Below are 18,080 nucleotides of genomic sequence, written 5' to 3' on the forward strand. Positions count from 1 at the left end.
CAGCCCTCCCGAGAGGTTTTAGGGCTTGGCGGCGGCTCCGTATCGTGAAACGCGATGAATCCTTCTCTCTGATTTTTTTCTCCCCGAAAGTGAATATATGGAGTTGGAGTTGAGGTCGGTGGAGCGTCAGGGGGCCCACGAGGTAGGGGGCGCGCCCTCCACCCTCGTGGACAGGGTGTGGGCCCCCTGACGTGGCTTTTTCTACCAGTATTTTTCTTATTTTCCAAATAGATGTTCCGTGGAGTTTCAGGTCATTCCGAGAACTTTTGTTTCTGCACATAAATAACACCATGGAAAGTCTGCTGAAAATAGCGTCAGTCCGGGTTAGTTCCATTCAAATCATGCATGTTAGAGTCCAAAACAAGGGCAAAAGTGTTTGGAAAAGTAGATACGACGGAGACGTATCATGCTTCTATCCGCTTCTATCCACTTCCACACGGATGAGAAGCGGACCATGACTTGGATGACAAATGGGAAGAGGATGACTGCTGAGTGGAAGGAGTTCATGGATCTGTTGCATGTTCGTGATGAGGGGCTTGATGCGCCCGTTGGTGCGCACCCACATGCCAACCCCGAGGCTGCCAACAAGAACAAGCTTCAACCCTTTCGTGTTGAGAAGACCCTCCCCAGTGGCAAGAAGTCTTTTGTGCTGAATCCATTTCTTCACATCATGCACCGGATCTTCCGCAATGCTCTGTTTCCTCGCATAGGCGACAAGGACAAGGTGCACTCCTATCTCGTGGACATGATGCTCATGTGTGAGGAAGCCCGTCCTCAACAACATGAACCACTTGATATCTCTCACATCATGTGGAGTGAGCTTCACTTTGCTGTGTTCCACCATAAGGTGCCCATCTATGGACCCTACTTGTTCCTCTTGATCTCGAAAACTTGGGAGAAGCTCTTTTCGGGCGAAGAGTTCCTTGCTCCCAACTGGATTCGCCATGAGCCCATTAAGTTGCGCCAGAAGAACAAGTGGGCTAACACCACTACCCGGGCTGAGGCCGAAGCTGCACGCATGGACGTTGATGAGGATGAGTTTGAGGAGGAGGAGGCTGGGGACAGTTCTGTGGGGTATTCACCTCCATCTACTGAGCCGTCTTGGGCTAAGAAGCTCAAGGCCAAGATGAAGGCTCTATTTTGCATGCAGGCCAAGGGACAGCACAAAGCGCACGTTGCTCAGAAGGAGAGTCGCCAACGCGATAAGAGGATCTTGAGGAAGCTGGGCGAGCAAGTCTTGAGCGGGTCAGAGAAGAACATCACTCCTAAGGCGGCCTGGATGGCGAAGCAGGGCTATCAGTGGACTGAGACGGATGGGGAGTCCATTTCTGCTGTTGAGACAGATGAGGAGCTTGATGGGTGATCGCGTCAGTGGGAGCTACCACCTGTGTCGTAGGTGTCCTCTCTGCCTTTTTGGTGTCTCGATGCCAAAGGGGGAGAGAGTGTAGGATTTGCGAGTCTTATGTCTTGTTGCTTTCGTTTTGTTGAACCTTCGTTGCTTTGGTTTGTTGGTTTGTGTTGGTGTGTGTGTGTGACCAGGAGACCTATGCTATCATATGGTGTGAGACATATGCCCTCAAGCTTATCTTATTGTCTAGTATGTTTAGTGGTTTGTGAGCTTATGTTATCTTGTGCCCTTTACTTCATGCTCACTTACTTTATCTTGCCTCAATGCTTAGTGTCACTTTATTGTTGCAAGTTTTGCCTTGTCTATAAAATATAGGGGGAGTGTTGATCCTAGTATGTGTGCCGTGCAGTCCAAAGCATATCTATAGAGTGCACACATCTAAGAGGAGCCTGTCTATATTTTATAAATGTTGGGTTTGCTTATGTTCATTTTATATCCTTATGTGCAAATCCCGTATTGTCATCAATCCACCAAAAAGGGGGAGATTGTAAGGGCACATTTCTCCCTATGTGGTTTTGGTGATTGATGATAGTACATTTGCGGACTAATCGTGTGCATTGATCATTTCAGTGATCTCTCGGAGCCTATCGAAGACGGCGGTTCTCTACGTTTCTTTTCGGTAGATTTGAGTCGTAGGAAAGCCATACTATTAAGAGGGGGTCCGCTTCGGAAAGGTTAGGGTGAAATCAAAATGTACACGTCTGTCCCTTTGCACCATCTTTCCTTCGCTTCATTGGAGCACCACCCATTTATCCTTGTCGCCGCGAGATGAAGGCCTCCAAGTGCTATAGGTTCTGTGGCGTGCGGTAGTACTGCTCAAGGTAGCAGTAGTACCGCAGAGGCCCGCGGTAGTACCGCTCTGGCTAGCGGTAGTACTGCGCCACGCGGTAGTACCGCTCCTCGCGAGCGGTCGTACCGCTGCCTCCAGCACAGAACGCTGGCGCGCGCGGAAGTAGGCGCGGAAGTAATTTTTTACTTCCGCCCCTACGCGGCAGTACAGCTCCCTGCGAGCGGTAGTACCGTGCCGGATTTTCGCACGCCCCAAACTCAGCGGAAGTAGTCACAGACGAAATTTATTTAGCCCGTGCTTTTTCCCGGCCCAGTCGAGCCCTGCCGCAGGGGCACGTGATACGTCTCCAACATATCTATAATTTATGAAGTATTCATGCTATTATATTATCCATCTTAGATGTTTTATATGCTATTTTATATGATTTTTGGGACTAACCTATTAACCAAGAGCCCAGTGCCAGTTCCTGTTTTTTCCTTGTTTTTGAGTTTTACAGAAAAGGAATATCAAACGGAGTCCAATTGACGTGCCATTTTTTGACGATTTTTTATGGACCAAAAGAAGACCCCGGAGTAAAAGAGTTGGGCCAGGAGAGTCCCGGGGCGCCCACGAGGGTGGGGGGCGCGCCCACCCCCCCAGGCGTGTGGGCCTGCCTCGTGGACGCCTCGGCCACCTCCTTGACGTGAGACCGACACCAAAAATTCCTATAAATACAGAAACCTCGGAAAATTAACCTAGATCGAAAGTTCCGCCGCCTCAAGCCTCTGTAGCCACGAGAAATCAATCTAGGCCCTCTCCGGCACCCTGCCGGAGGGGGCCATCATCACCGGTGGCCATGGAGGAGTATCCCGGAGAGGCCATCATCGCCATGAAGGCCAAGGACCAGAGGGAGAACCTTTCCCCATCTAGGGGGGAGGCCATGGAGGTGGAAGCACAAGGGGGAGAACCTCTCCTCCTCTCTCTCGGTGGCGCCAGAGTGCCATCGGGAGGGGAATCATCGCCGCGGTGATCGTCTTCATCAACATCACCATCATCATCACCATCCTCATCTCTTTTACGCGGTCCACTCTCCCGCACCCCGCTGTAATCCCTACTTGAACATGGTGCTCTATGCCACATATTATGATCCAATGATGTTTTGAGTAGTTATCCTTTGTCTTTGGGTTGATTGATGATCTAGATTGGTACGAGTTGTATGTTTTATTTTGGTGCTGTCCTATGGTGCCCTCCGTGTCGCGCAAGCGTGAGGGATTCCCGCTGTAGGGTGTTGCAATACGTTCATGATTCGCTTATAGTGGGTTGGTGAGTGACTGAAACACAAACCCGAGTAAGGGGGTTGTTGCGTATGGGAATAAAGAGGACTTGATGCTTTAATGCTATGGTTGGGTTTTACCTTAATGATCTTTAGTAGTTGCGGATGCTTGCTAGAGTTCCAATCATAAGTGCATATGATCTAAGTAGAGAAAGTATGTTAGCTTATGCCTCTCCCTCATATGAAATTGCAATGACGACTACCGGTCTTGTTAACAATTGCCTAGGACAATTCCGCACACCGATCCACCATTATTCCACACTCGCTATTTATAATATTTAGTAATGTATTCTAAATTTATGATAACAACACCTACTTTTATGTTTTAGCTCTCCGATACCATGCAAAGTTATCCTCTTCATACCCACAACGTAGTTTTATTTCTTGTTTCTAGTTGGAAGCAAAAGTTCGGTATACGTAGAGTCGTATCAGTGGCAGATAGGGCTTGAGAGAATATTGATCTTACCTTTAGCTCCTTGTGGGTTCGACACTCCATACTTATCACTTCCACCTTTGGAAACTGCTACGATGATTCCCTTCACTTGGGGATTATCAGCGCGCGGTAGTACCGCTCCGGCGGTTCTATCGCTCGTTGCCTAGTGCAACAGGACCTCACCTGGCTTCTACCGCACGAGCGGTAGTACCGCAACAATGTGCGGTAGTACCGCAAGCGTTTGCGGTAGTACCGCGTCTCGCGGGCTAAGTGGGTGGGTAACGGTTGGATCTTGTCCCCCACTATGTAAAGGGGGTCTTCTTCCCCAAGAAGACCACCTCTTCCCTCCCCAAGCTCCATTGTTGCTCAAAGCTCCATTTTCGCCCGATCTCTCTCCCTAACCAATCAAACTTGTTGATTTTCTAGGGATTGGTTGAGAAGGCCCTGATCTACACTTCCACCAAGAGAAATTTGATCCCCACATTAATCCCTTGCGGATGTTGTTACTCTTGGGTGTTTGAGCATCCTAGACGGTTGAGGTCACCGCGTAGCCACATTCCATTGTGGTGAAGCTTCGTGGTGTCGTTGGGAGCCTCTGATTAAGTTATGGAGATTGCCCCAACCTTGTTTGTAAAGGTTCGGTCGCCGCCTTCAAGGGCACCAATAGTGGAATCACGACATCTCGCATTGTGTGAGGGCGTGAGGAGAATATAGTGGCCCTAGTGGCTTCTTGGGGAGCATTGTGCCTTCACACCGCTCCAACGGAGACATACTTCCTCTCAAAGGGAAGGAACTTCGGTAACACATCCTCGTCTCCACCGGCTCCACTCTTGGTTATCTCTTACCTTTACTTGTGCAAGCTTACATTGTGTTGTATCCTTTGCTTGCTTGTGTGCTAGTTGTTGTTGCATCATATAGGTTGCTCACCTAGTTGCATATCTAGACAACCTATTTTGATACTAAGTTTAATTTGTTAAAGAATAGCTAAAATTGTTAGTTGCCTATTCACCCCCCTCTAGTCAACCATATCGATCCTTTCACCGAGGGTTTCACAAAATATGGAATCTATATGCGAAAGAATGGAGCAAAGGTGGTGCACATGGGGCCTACACGACCATGGGGTGCGGGTCAGCCCCTGGCCGTGTAGGGCCCTTGGCTGGCCCCGTCTGGCCCCGGTACTTTCTGGACTCTTCTTGTTGAGAAAAAAATCATATTAAATCCCTGTAATGTTTCGACCCCAGTGGATGTTGATTTCTTGGAAGATGGTTATAAATAGCGGATAGCGGGCTGGTAGCGGATTGGGGTCTACGCAGTAGAATGCGGATAGTGGGCGATATTGTGCATGCTATGTCCACGTAGCGGATTTGTAAAACACTCGATTATTGTGTATATTTCTAGATCAAAAAATAATGACATTTAATTTAAGCAATATTGGACACTACTGCGGTTGCGCTATTGCGTATGCAATAGCAGATGCTATATCCGCTATGTGAAACAATGCGTGGAACCAAAAATATGCAGAAAACAACTCGCTTTGGTCACTAAATTAATAAGTTAGTACAAAAAAATAATATAAAAACTATTTAATAGCCATATTATAATAGCATGAAACAATCAAGAATTATAAATACGTTTGAGATGTATCAGCATGGAAGAGACTTTGATGGCAGCTAGGATTAGAAAAAAGGGGGTTGAAGACAAGCAACTAAGTTTTATTTTCTACGTTCTTTTTAGTCTTTAGCCATCTATGCGAAGGCCCAATCGAAAAGGATCGGATCCTACACACATTTTTCAAAATTCAGAAGAACCTTTTTAAAGTGCGAACATTTTTAAAAAATGCAAACATTTTATGAATTTATGTTTTTGAAAGGAGAGACATTTTTTGTAATTTTGAACAATTTTGGAAAACACATTTTTTGAAATTTTTGATCAATTTTCAAAATGTGAATATTTTTGAGATTTCAATAAATGCTTGAATTTCCCCAAAAAATGGAAAAGAAAAATAAACTTTTAAAAAGTAAAAGAAAATACGAAAGAAAAGAAAAGATAAAAAAGAAAAGGAAAACTAAAAACCGGTAAAAACCAATTCAAGAACCTTCTAGAAGATTCCCAAAACGGATTCTTTAGAATGCACCTCTCGCTGATAAAATGGGCAGTCCCATCTTAGTTGATTCGCTCGCTCGCGGTGTGCATTGCAGCGTTAGTTTGTCTCGAGACCTCCCATGCAGAGTTTACAACGCCCATTAAGATTACTGGCGGTCACACGTGCTAGACAGCACGCGACTCATGAGACCATTTGACCAATCATTGAATTTTCAAAAAGTTCACAAATTTGTTTTTTTAAGTTCACAAATTTGAAAAAGATCACAAATTTTTAGAATTCATTTTTTTTACAAATTTGTAAAAAGATCGCTAATTTGAAACAAGTTCACTAGTTTGAATGTTCTTTTATGAATTTGTAAAGTCCACTCCATGGATTCAAAAAATTTGATTTGAAATTGTTCATGAAATTGAAAAAGTTCATGGATTCAAAAAGAATTCATATGAAACGAAAAAAAAGCAGAGAAAAACTCAGTCCCGAACAAAAAAAAATAAAACAGCCCAAAAAACTCGATTTTAACCTTCTAGGGTTCCCAAAAACGGTGCAGCGAAAGATGACAGTATGGGTTGGTCTGCTAGTATGGGTTGGTCTACTTAAAAACATAGCGAAGGGACCTGAGCGCCCTGTATTAGGTACGAAGTAAACGACACTATTTTTCTTTGCTGTTGGTTCAGTGCAATTTTCAAGCTTCGGCGGGTGGCGTACAATCAGAGGAGAAAGAATACTAGTATGCTTTTTAATGTAATTTTGTTTTTTACTGGTCATTCTATGTCCAATTATCTATCCGTTGGGTCATTTTTTATTTTAATCAGATCTAATGATGTCTTTGTTAAGAAAAAAAGTAAAGGGCGCTATGGGCGCCAAATAAATCCGTTTGCCTAAATGTATACGGAGTTGAAACTGAAGGCCTAGCCCATACATAGCAGCTGACCGTCCAGCCGCGGGAAAAGCACACCCATTTCCCGCCAAACTCGGAAGAAAAATCCCCAATCCCCTTCTCCTAGCCCCCGCCGCAGAGGAGAGAGAGAGAGAGAGAGAGAGAGAGCGAACGAGCGAGCGAGAGAGAGGGCCTCATTCCGCCGCGCTTGGAACCAAACACCCACAGCCATGGAAATCGTGCGATCCCAACGGCAGCTCGCGGCGGCGGCCGCAGCCGCCAGCGGCGGAGGCAGCGGCGCGGGGGCCCTGCCAACGTACCGTGTGGCGCCGCAGCTGGAGGTGCGGCTGGAGGAGTTCGAGCTCTTCGCCATCGACCGCCTGCGAGGTGCGTTGACCGGCCTTCGTTTCGTGGGGCAATTTTTGGTTCGCTCTGCAGCGCACCTCTTTAGATCTGGTTATTATTAACAGTTAGCGTTTCATGCGAATTTTCTGTGCTGTGTTGGTTAGTGCTGAAGGGGATCTCGGATGGGCTATCGCGGGGGAAGAGGCCGGAGGAGATGGAGAAACTGGTGAGCCATGCTCTCTTGCTCCGTTGATCTATTTCGGCGCCTTCCGCTAGAAAGCTACATATTTGGGAGTTTTTGCAGATTTTTGGTACAAGCAGGTGAAAGTATCAGTAAATCTTGCTGCGTGTAGACCTCGATCTGAGTTTGATTTAGAAGAGACGCATGGACAATTTATAAGTTGAACTCAGGCTCTTTTAGATGTCCACACGATGTTCCTTTTGGATATTTCCATTTTATTATTTGAAAATTTCTTGATAAAATTTAATGTATTCTAAATTCAAGTTGCAAGTGTTTCTTAGATCGAGTATATATTAAGGTAAATTTTTGGTAAGTCTAGTTATGGATTTAGCATATGCTTCTCCTTGATATCTAGGCAAGCAAGTTAAGTATAGATATCTGAAGCCTTGTTATGAATGGTGATTAAATGTTTGAATCAAACTGAAATGTATGATTCTCCTTGACACTTAGGTAAGCGAATTGTGGAAGGCACATATGAGGCACCAGGATCCAGCAGAGACTTTGAACAAGGACATAATATCTCACTTTGTGCTCCGTCTTGTATACTGCAGAACGTAAGCATAACATTCTTGCAGTTACATTTTGGATTCATCAGGCTGGTGGTTTGTTTCTGCGATTTTGATCAACTTATTGGAACACTGTTTGTTTACCTACCTTCTAGGGAGGAATTGCGTAAGTGGTTTCTCTCCATGGAAAATACACTGTTTCGGTATCGCTTTCGTCTCGAGAGTCCTGAATCACAGGTGGCTTCTTCTCTATTTGTCATGTAACTGAACTTAAGGAAAATAATATACTCCATATGTTTTAACCATGCTTGTCCTACTGTCTTTTTCAGAGGCTTCTTATGAGTGAGTTTCAGCTTCCATACAAAGCATTGCCACACTCGGAATTCGAGGTATAGATTATGGACATTAATAAAATAGTTGAGCACTTGGATGTTGATGCTTCAGAGTAATGTAACTTCTCGGTTTCATGCTGTAGGCTGTGAAAGATAAGTTAAGCCAAGTTGCACGTTCCATTGGTCAATCGGCAAGCGGTATGGAACACTCTTTGCTGGTTTAGTTTGATTTGTACCTTGAAAATAAGTGGCACAGGTGCCCACATATTCAATTTGGATTTGTCACTGCTTTTAACTTATTTAGGTGCAGATTTCTATTCCAAGGCATTATAACAAATTACAGAATGATCTGCTTTGGATTACGTCCAATTGTTGTATGATCTGAAATCACGACTAGTTATGTACTGTCTGATACAGTGGCTGGACCACTGGGATTGAACTCTGGAGATATCTCTAAAGAAAATGTATTTGCAATGCATAGCATTGTGATGTGAAACTTTTAGTACTTCAACCTTTGTCACCGTTTGTCAATTGTTCTTTATGCTGTTCAAGTAGAAACGTTCTTATTGGCATTTGAGTTCTTGAACTTACGAGCTAACTTTTTGTATTTCATTTTGCAGTTGAATCTGTGTTCTTCAAGGTATGTGCACAGTCTATCTTAGTTTTAAATCCCATATATTTGTTTTAAGTTTTTGTTCCTGTGATTGAGCAACCTAACTAAATAATGCTTAAACCCAATTAAGGTACCTTTTGAAGAAGTTCCAGATCTTGTTGCCAGCCGCCGAGTATTCCTTTCAAAGGGCTATGCTTATGTTGCGATGAGTCAGGTTTGATGTGAACATGAGAATGCAAACTTCTTATTTGGTTAATGCCCATGCTAAACATATCTGCATAAATATGCCAGGTGGTTTCACTTGTGGTAACCCAGTTCCGCTGCAATATCTCAAAGGCACTTGTTTTAACAAATAGGTAAATGGTAACCTTGTATTTTTCAAAGTTGTACTTGCTTATTTTGTAGGAAATATTTCTTGTGGTCTTGATATATGCTACCTGATTGTGTATTTTTAACAATATTGTATCTCCCTTGTACCTTATGCATACATAACAATAGTGTTTTTTGTCTCATCAATCAGCCTCCATTCATGTTTAGACAAATAAAAAGACTTGAGTTTGTAGTTGTTTGCATGATTACACTGTTTCGTTACTTTGAACTTCCCTTCCATCTTGGCATTCGTTTTTGAACTTAGCACTTGTATGGCTGTATATGAGTAAAGACAATCTCTAATACCTGAAACAATTCAAGCACAGGAAATGGACTGCGACCATTAAGGAACAAGAAAAGGATAGGTTGACTCCTGTAAGTATAAGTGCACAATTCCCAGTTTTTTTCTCAGGCTTATCTTCTAGTAACATGTATGATGTATATTTCTTGAACAGATTGTTGAAGCGTTAAGCAATGCATATTTTGGACCTGATTACTCTCAGGTATACTGTTACACCTGTACTTTTCAACACATTATTTTCGATGCTTCACTAAATTACTGAACCTTTTGGTTTATAATCAATATTTTATACAGCCAAATGATGCTACTGAGATTTCGCCGAAGGATATTGATCAACTGGCTAGAACTTCTTTCCCTCTTTGTATGCGCCATATGCTAGAGAAGGTCAGGCACCTTAAAAGTTATGTACATGACTTACCTTTTGATCAGGTTATTTAGTGTTTGCTTTTTGGCAGTTGAGAGAAAACCATCATCTCAAACACGGGGGTAGAATGCAGTTTGGTCTTTTCCTCAAGGTAATACGACGAGTTAAAGCTGAATCTTAGTTTCATAAGCACCAATAATTTATTTTATTTATGCCGTGTTAATGTACCGGGCTGCTCTTTATGCCGTGTTAATGTACTTCTGAAACTTTATTATTTAGGGTGCTGGGCTAAAGCTGGAGGATGCTCTCACATTTTGGAGATCGGAATTCTCTCAGAAGGTACCTGTACTTTTCCTGGTGAATATATGAATCTGCAGCTTTATTTCTGTGGAAGTGTCCGAGAAAACTTTTATTGTTGAGAGACCATATGCAAACCTCTCAGCGTTTTTATGATGTTGAAGTTGTGTTAAGCAATACTTTTTGTATGACTACTTACTGCACTCTTACCTGTAGTGCTGTAAGTTAATCAGATATAGTTTCTAGTTTCTATTGCTTCACTGATGCTGAATCTCTTACGGATAAGGTTGGCTCTGAGCGATTTGACAAGGAATATGCATATAGTATCAGACACAATTATGGAAAAGAAGGAAAACGAACGGTAAGCCCCTTGTTCTATGTACATAACTTAATATTAGTAACTCTTGCCTTTTTGATGGAAAATTGATAACCTGTTAAATGGTTGCTGCAGGATTACACTTCATATTCATGTCAAAAGATCATCTCCGCTACACCTGGCGTTGGTGATCATCATGGTTGCCCTTATCGACATTTTGGGTATTATTCTCATTTATAGTGTCCTCTTTAAATAATAGTTATCAGAATAGCTAAAAGCTTATATTTTTTGTGGTTACCCTGAACTTTCTACTAGCGTTAATTGCCTAACAGTGTCTCTGAAGTATGAGAATATGGGGCCTTGTATTCTGCATGTTAAAGGTTTTGGACTGACCTGAATGGCAGCATGTTGAATCCAAAAAAATCCAGGAAATTTACTGGATCTCCTAATATTTGTTCCATGTGTTTACCCCCTTTTTTTGTGTTGTATTTGTAGTGAAGAGAACCTGAGAGCAGCTCTCAACAATATGGGTGTCGGTGGAAATGCTTTGGAAGGGATACTCGATAAAGTGAAGAACAGGCATTACCAGGTACTTTACCCCAGTCCTTAGTTTCATTAGCAGTGTTCTATTATCGACTAACCAAATCATCTGATCCATGCGACAATGCAGCTAGCTTGCACAATGACTTTCGAGGCAACTCATGGTGTGTCATGTGATACCGGAATCAATCATCCTAATCAGTATTTCAGCGAAAGCCAGAAAGTCTTGCAAGCTAAGGTGAGTTAGATAGTTGATTACCCATGAAACTGTGATTCCTTCTTTTTTTCAGTATATAAGGAATTGGAATTGACACTAATATTGGTTCATTCTGCAGAACCAAACAGTACAGAGTCAGTTATCGACCTAAGTTGGGATGCTCCTGCAGAAAGCAGTCCATCCACCAAGTAGAAACCCAGGTTTTGACACTACTGTTTTGGAAGTTGTAACTTTGTACTTGATGATTGAATGTTAACTGCATTTTGTCCATTGTATAACATTTCTAATGTGTGACAGCAATTACTGTAGACGTGCTGCTCACCATTTTTTTTTGGACCTGTGATGAATATTTCTGCTGCCATTCGAGTTTCTCAAATATATAATGCTCATGATACTTAGCTTTAAGCATTTATCTTCTTTTTTGAGGAAACTGCCAGGAGCATTGCCAACAGTAGCAGGAGTGATTTAGTGGGTCACTGTTTTAGAGTACCAAGACCAAAGAAACCCTCAATTCTACAGTAGTCTACACCCAAATGTCTGTAACACTAACTGCCTGTCGATTATTGTCCCCAAAGCTAGAGAAGCCACCTCGCGGTAGTCCATCCTAATTATTTTTTTAGAAAATGGAAGATATTATCCTAGTTGCATTGAAAATTATCTTGTTGCACTCTTTCCAGACCTTCCATAGGATGTATAGGATTTGACTGCTCCTGCCAACTGTATTTTGGTGTAACAATGTAGTCCCTTCCCTCAAATCATCCACTGATTCAAAGGACCGCATGTTCACTATGCTCCCAATCGCAAGCCACTGTTTATCAAATTGCCAACTCGAATGATAAAGGGCACTGAATACAGTTGTGGAGGGCTGTCTCATGGGCTTGAAGGCAAACCTAAACTGGTTGTAAGGCCACTCCCTCACCGCAAGGACATCTGATGTGATGATGCGCCTATGAAACATCGGGCAGGAGAAGAGTCTGCGCTTTAGCTCCGTGTGGGCTTTCCAATTTTTTTTTTCCTGGACCATGCATGAGAGCTGCATGTTTCATTAAGATGATACAACGCCAAAAAAGGCACAACCCATACAACATCATAGAGACACGACCTAACTGCAGAACCAAACCGACCTAAAACCGCCAAACCAAGAATTCACGGTCTGCGGCTAGAAGACCATCAAACCCAACCTAGACAAGAGCAATAGTGCTGTGTATGACATGAAAGCAGGAAAACATCCACTATAAGAGCTTGTGCAACAGTCGGCAACAACATGACCCAAACATGACTACAACGACGACAATGACTAAAGCACAAGCAACACATGGACAAGTCCGCCACCAACCTTGAACAAACACCACTTGCTTGAGCATAGGCATGGCATGGCGTCATCGAGTGACCGAGGCCACCAGCCCAACGCTATTGGACCAGCCGCCACTAAGGCCATAGGAGGACTGCGGGGTGGACGGGCACGAACCGAAGGGGAGCAGGAGGGGCGTGCAAGCAGCAAAGAGGGCGCCAACCGTTACCAACAACCAAGGGGCAGGGGAGCGGGACAAAGGCTAGCTGTGGAGCCAGAAGAGGAGGTTGCCGCACCACCGCAAGCCAATGACATGCAGCCCCCCCCCCCCCCCCCCCCCCCCCCCCCCAATGACCATATGGTGCCAGGCTGGTCTGTGACAAGCGATCAAGTCCAACCATCGTTATGAGTCGACGAGAGGCATGAGCACTAGATCATCACTACTGGATTTGGCCGTGTAGAGAGGAAGAAGGTTTGGGATGCAACTCACAATTACATTCATTGGCACCCAATGCTTATATACACGTACAAGTGCAGCTCACGTCCTCAACTAATCCCTACTATCAACCCATTAACTAAGAAGATTTAGGAGGCGTGGCTGTTAGCAACCAATCCTAAGGAACCGGTTCTACTCCGACGATGCATAGGCTGGATCGAATTTCCTCAAAGGTTGATGTCGGTAGCCCCTTTGCCATCAGATCTGTAGACTGCTGGGCTGTGGGAACGTGCTGAACACAAACACGCACGAGAGCCACCTGCTCGCGCATGAAATGGATGTCGAGTTCGATGTGCTTGTTGCATCAATGATGCGTGGGGTTGGTGGATAGATAAACGACAGAGACGTTGTCACAATACACCATGGTAGCCTTGGAGACGTTGCAGTGCAGCTCATGAAGAAGTTGACGAGGCCATGACACACGAACACTCAACGATAACATTGGCCACAACCTGGTACTTCGCCTCGTTGTTGGAGTGCAACACCGTGGCTGACTCTTTGAGGACCACGAGATGAGCGATGGCCTGAGGAAGACGCAATAGTCGGACGTCGGTTGGCGGGTGTTTGGGCAATTGGCCCACCATGCGTCTGAGTACGCCACAATATCGATTGAGGACGCCACGTGCAAGGTGAGCTGAGAACCTTGGTGCAACAAATGTACTGGAGAATCGCTTCACCAGGTTCTGGTGAGCGTCACGCCATGATTGCATGTGGAAGCGCACCTATTGGACGACATACTTTAAGTTCGGCCGGGTGAGTGTCAAATACCGCAGTGTCCCAATGATGAAGCACTAGAAGGGGGTGTCCGGTGCAGGTGAGCCATCGTGTGTGTAGAGCTTTGCCATGGCGTCTGGGTGTTGCTGTGGGCTTGTAGTTAAGCATGCCGGTGCGCTTGAGCAGCTCGTGTGCATACTTCTGCTGATAGAGGAAGAAGCCGTCCGAGGATGCATCACTTTAATGCCGAGGAAGTAGTGTAGAGGACAAAGGTCCTTGATGGCGAACTAGGTGCATAGGTGGGCGGTCATATATCGAAGGAGCTCCTTGGAGGACGCCGTCAATATGTGACGTTGATGTAGAGCAACAGGTATGCCGTGGCAGCGCCATGGCGATACACAAAGAGCGAGGCATCAAAGCGCATGGAACAAAAGCTGAGGAGTTGATGGCAGGCTGTGATCCGCTAGTACCAGGCATGTGGTGCTTGCTTACTCTCGCACAACAAACGAGAGAGTAGACATACATGGTCGGGGTTGTTGCCATTGACGAAGCCGATGGGTTGATGGCAGAAAACCTGTTTGTCGAGGTTGCCGTGAAGGCGCTGAAGACATCCATCTGGTGCACCGGCCAAACATGAGAGACCGTGAGCTAGAGGGCAGTGCAGACCGTGCATCGTTTGACAATCGACGTGAAGGTGTCGGTGAAGTCGATGCCGGTACGTTGCCGAAAGCCATGAACCACCCACCGTGCTTTGTACCGCTCAAGAGTGCCGTTGAGACACAACTTATGTTGGAAGACCCACTTCCTACTGATCACATTGGTGTGCCATGGTCGTGGGACGAGTTGCCATGTCTTGTTCCGTTGCAAGGCGTCGAACTCTTTCACGCATGAATTCTCCTACTTCCTCTGTCTTCCGGCAAGACCAACCCTTTCTCTAGTGCGCTAGCCGAGTCTCTCAACATTGCTACCCTTCGCCACGTCAACATTTCTGAATATGTTCCGATTCGTCCTGACCTCAATGACCCGACCTTCTATGTTTAGAAAACATATTTCTCCCTTGCCTTCTGCTCCTTCCAAATTCGTGATCACATCGACTGGTCTGTTGGCGTGCAAGCCATGAAGCCATGAAGGTTGACCATGACTGGTCCTCTGTTGACGCCGCCATCATTCATTGGCTTTACCTGATGGTCTCCTAGGAGATTTTCAACATTGTGGTTTGCGAGGGCGAAGACCCCTATTCTGTCTAGACGAAGGTTGCGGCCCCTTCCAGACAACAATGTGCAACACGCCGTCTTCCTCCTGCATGAGTTCTTGGGCCTCTACCAGGGTGATTCCCCCATCGATGAGTAATTCATGCCCTTGAAGATGCTTGCCGACGAAATGCGCGAGATCGACACGTTGGTCACGAACTTCCGCTCTAATACCATGTAGAGGAAGAAGATTTGGGGTGCAACTCACAATTATATATTCATTGGCATCTAGTGCTTATATACACGTACATGTGTAGCTCATGTTCTCAATTAATCCCTACTATCAAGCCATTAGTTGAGAGGATTTAGGAGGCGTGGCGCTTAGCAACATTTCCTAAGGAATCGGTCCTATTGTGTGCATGTGCTAACAGATACGCGTAACAGGTCGAGATGAACAAGAGGAGCTGGATCTGGCTTAGATGACCGAGATGGGAAGGGGGATGACGGGGACGACCTGGGAATGAAGGGATCATGCCGGGAACAACTAATAACATGACCATTAGGTCCAGCCCACCCACGTCGCCGACACCAGAGACCACCATCCATTTGACTACCATATTAGGAGCATGGACAATCCAAAGCGAAGTGCGATGGGTGCCTCGTCGCTGCCGTCCTTGGTGGCCGCAAAGACTTAGCCGGCGGCAAGGAGGGGGAGATGGTGGGGAAGGCCAGAGCAACTAGGGGTTTTCCACTCGAGTCACCCTGCGACTCGGGGGTCTCCTTTCCAAATATTTCTAGTTTCAAACTTTGTGAAACAATCCTAAAATTTGATTCTATGCGCCGTCAAAGAGATTCCCAATTCTCTCATTTCCAACTTATCAGAGTTTGCCCTGCTAGGATCAATGCTGGCTGAGCTGATAAGGTTCACAAGCCAATCATTTAGCGAATGGGTAACACTTCATCATTTGGAAAACCATGACCAAGTAGTACAATTTCAAACAGTTTTGATGGATATCTTACTTTGATATGGTGTCAACGTGCCGGACATGTGCCGTGATACATACTGTTATCTATCTGTACAACTTCGTTACTATTAGATACACCCTTATAATACAAATAATTGAGAGAGTCGGCATTTTGCCTTTACACGAGCTTCCCAAATCTTGCCATACTTTGAGAAGAGTCTGCATTTTAGCTCTGTGCGGGCTGTCCAAATCTTTCCTGTCCCAATTTCTGGGAAACAACCAAGAAATTTGTTCCTATGCACATGGCACCAGATCGATACCTATTTCTCTCATTTCCACCCAATTAGTTCTGCTCTCCTAGGATCAATGTTGGCCAAGCTGATATGGTTTAACAAGCCAAACCTTTAGTGCATTGTTCCAAATATTGGCCAGTTAATCGGCATCTCGGTTAGTTAATCGCTGCTCGGCGGGTCGCCGGATAGCCGATTAATTGATTTATCGGCCGATTAACTGGAAAATTCGCCTGTTTATCCCTACTTAACACCCGACCGATATGGTATCAATTACCGATGTCCTGACCATTGCCTTTAGTGAATGGGTAGAAGTTCATCATTCCAAAAACCATGACTGAGTTGTGCGTTGTCCAATAGTTCTGGGTAAAACAAATGGGGAAAATTGTACATATACCACTAAGTTTGGAAACTTATACAAATTTATAATTACAACTGATGTAATTGCTTTGGTACCATTAGCAAGAGATGAAATAGTGTTTATTTGCCACTGATAGCCCTATATGAAGTGAAAACACATGCTTTTAGTTTAGTTTTTGAAATTATATGAAACGCATGTTTTCTCTTTTAAGGGTAGTAGGGTCATTTGACCATGGTGAAACTTGTCTGACCCTTGTCATCAAAGTATAAAAATATCTACCTGTCATGTTTGCAATGGTACTAGAGCAATTTCTGACGGATGTATGGTAGATGCACAAGTGCGCACTCTTGGAGTGGTAGATATACAATATTAATGCATATAATTCAGCTTTCTGGTAGGTATACAATTGGTCCACATAAATAGAAGTGTATTATTTAATCATTCTCAAAAGGAAATTGTTCTATCATTCTCAAACAGGATCTGGCAAAATGGCAGATCATCTAGTTTAGAATAAGAATCATGTTGGTTTCTTGCATAACACAGTATCGCAATAACTGAACACAAGATTTCCATAAAATAGGCAACTCAAGATTTTGGGCAGATGTTAAATTTTGGTTAACAAAGAGTAACTAGGTATGCTACAATAGAACTTATTCCGTGTCTTATTTTCTGTCCCTAAACTCTACAGCAGCTCGGTGTCGAATCAAGAGTGGTGCTTGACTGCAACGTTGCCAGTACATGGAGATCAAGTTTGCTCATGTTTAGCCTGATGTGTGGAGCGACATAAGCTGCTCGCTGGGGTTGGGGGAGTTCCAACTGCCGGTCCATGGGGTCGCATCCTGTGCTACTATTAGCAACATAAGAGAAACTTAATCTATTGTCGTACAACAGTACTCGTCAAAATGAGAGCGAATAGAGATTGATATGGATTTTGGTAGTACTGAATCTTCTAGTACCACCGACTTGTGAACACCCTGATCAGTTGTGCTGCTTCTTGGAGAGGAATATTATGGAGTACGTACGCATGTTCTTCATTTCATATAGGCGTCTGTTGATGTTTTGTAGAAGGCAGAAAAATCACTAAATACTGACCAGAGATATCCTACTGCCATCTTACTGTTAAACATTTGGAACATCAATTTTCTGCTGTTGTCTGGTCAAAGATAAGAACAGTCTCGTGATCTAGACGTTGGTAACTTTGTATGTTAAGCTCGGATTACATATGTTCAACTCAAACATCACGGGATTTTACACAACACACGCACAGCATCACTCAAGCAAAACAAGATCGAAAAGCTTGCTACGCAGCAGGGTACTTGTTCCTCCGGCACGTCAGCGCTCGTGCATGCGCTCGAGCCTGAGCCGCTCCTGCACCCTCGATATGTACAAGGCGGCACGGCGGTCAATGTCA

At 44.5% G+C, this 18,080-nt stretch overlaps 1 protein-coding gene across 1 annotated transcript; it reads left to right on the forward strand.

The window, feature by feature from the left end:
- Positions 1 to 7,012: 7,012 nt before the first annotated feature.
- Positions 7,013 to 17,808, forward strand: LOC109732787 (probable DNA primase large subunit). Its single transcript, XM_020291977.3, has 20 exons — positions 7,013 to 7,308; positions 7,431 to 7,492; positions 7,958 to 8,061; positions 8,169 to 8,250; positions 8,343 to 8,402; positions 8,489 to 8,543; positions 8,966 to 8,985; positions 9,089 to 9,172; positions 9,250 to 9,314; positions 9,654 to 9,702; positions 9,783 to 9,830; positions 9,923 to 10,012; positions 10,084 to 10,143; positions 10,272 to 10,331; positions 10,576 to 10,650; positions 10,741 to 10,826; positions 11,101 to 11,194; positions 11,276 to 11,383; positions 11,481 to 11,562; positions 17,358 to 17,808. The coding sequence occupies exons 1-19, from the start codon at positions 7,152 to 7,154 to the stop codon at positions 11,511 to 11,513; spliced, it is 1,392 nt and encodes a 463-aa protein (XP_020147566.1). The 5' UTR covers positions 7,013 to 7,151; the 3' UTR covers positions 11,514 to 11,562; positions 17,358 to 17,808.
- The last annotated feature ends 272 nt before the right edge of the window (positions 17,809 to 18,080 follow it).

Source organism: Aegilops tauschii, chromosome 2 (assembly GCF_002575655.3).
Source record: "Aegilops tauschii subsp. strangulata cultivar AL8/78 chromosome 2, Aet v6.0, whole genome shotgun sequence".
Lineage (NCBI taxonomy): Eukaryota > Viridiplantae > Streptophyta > Magnoliopsida > Poales > Poaceae > Aegilops > Aegilops tauschii.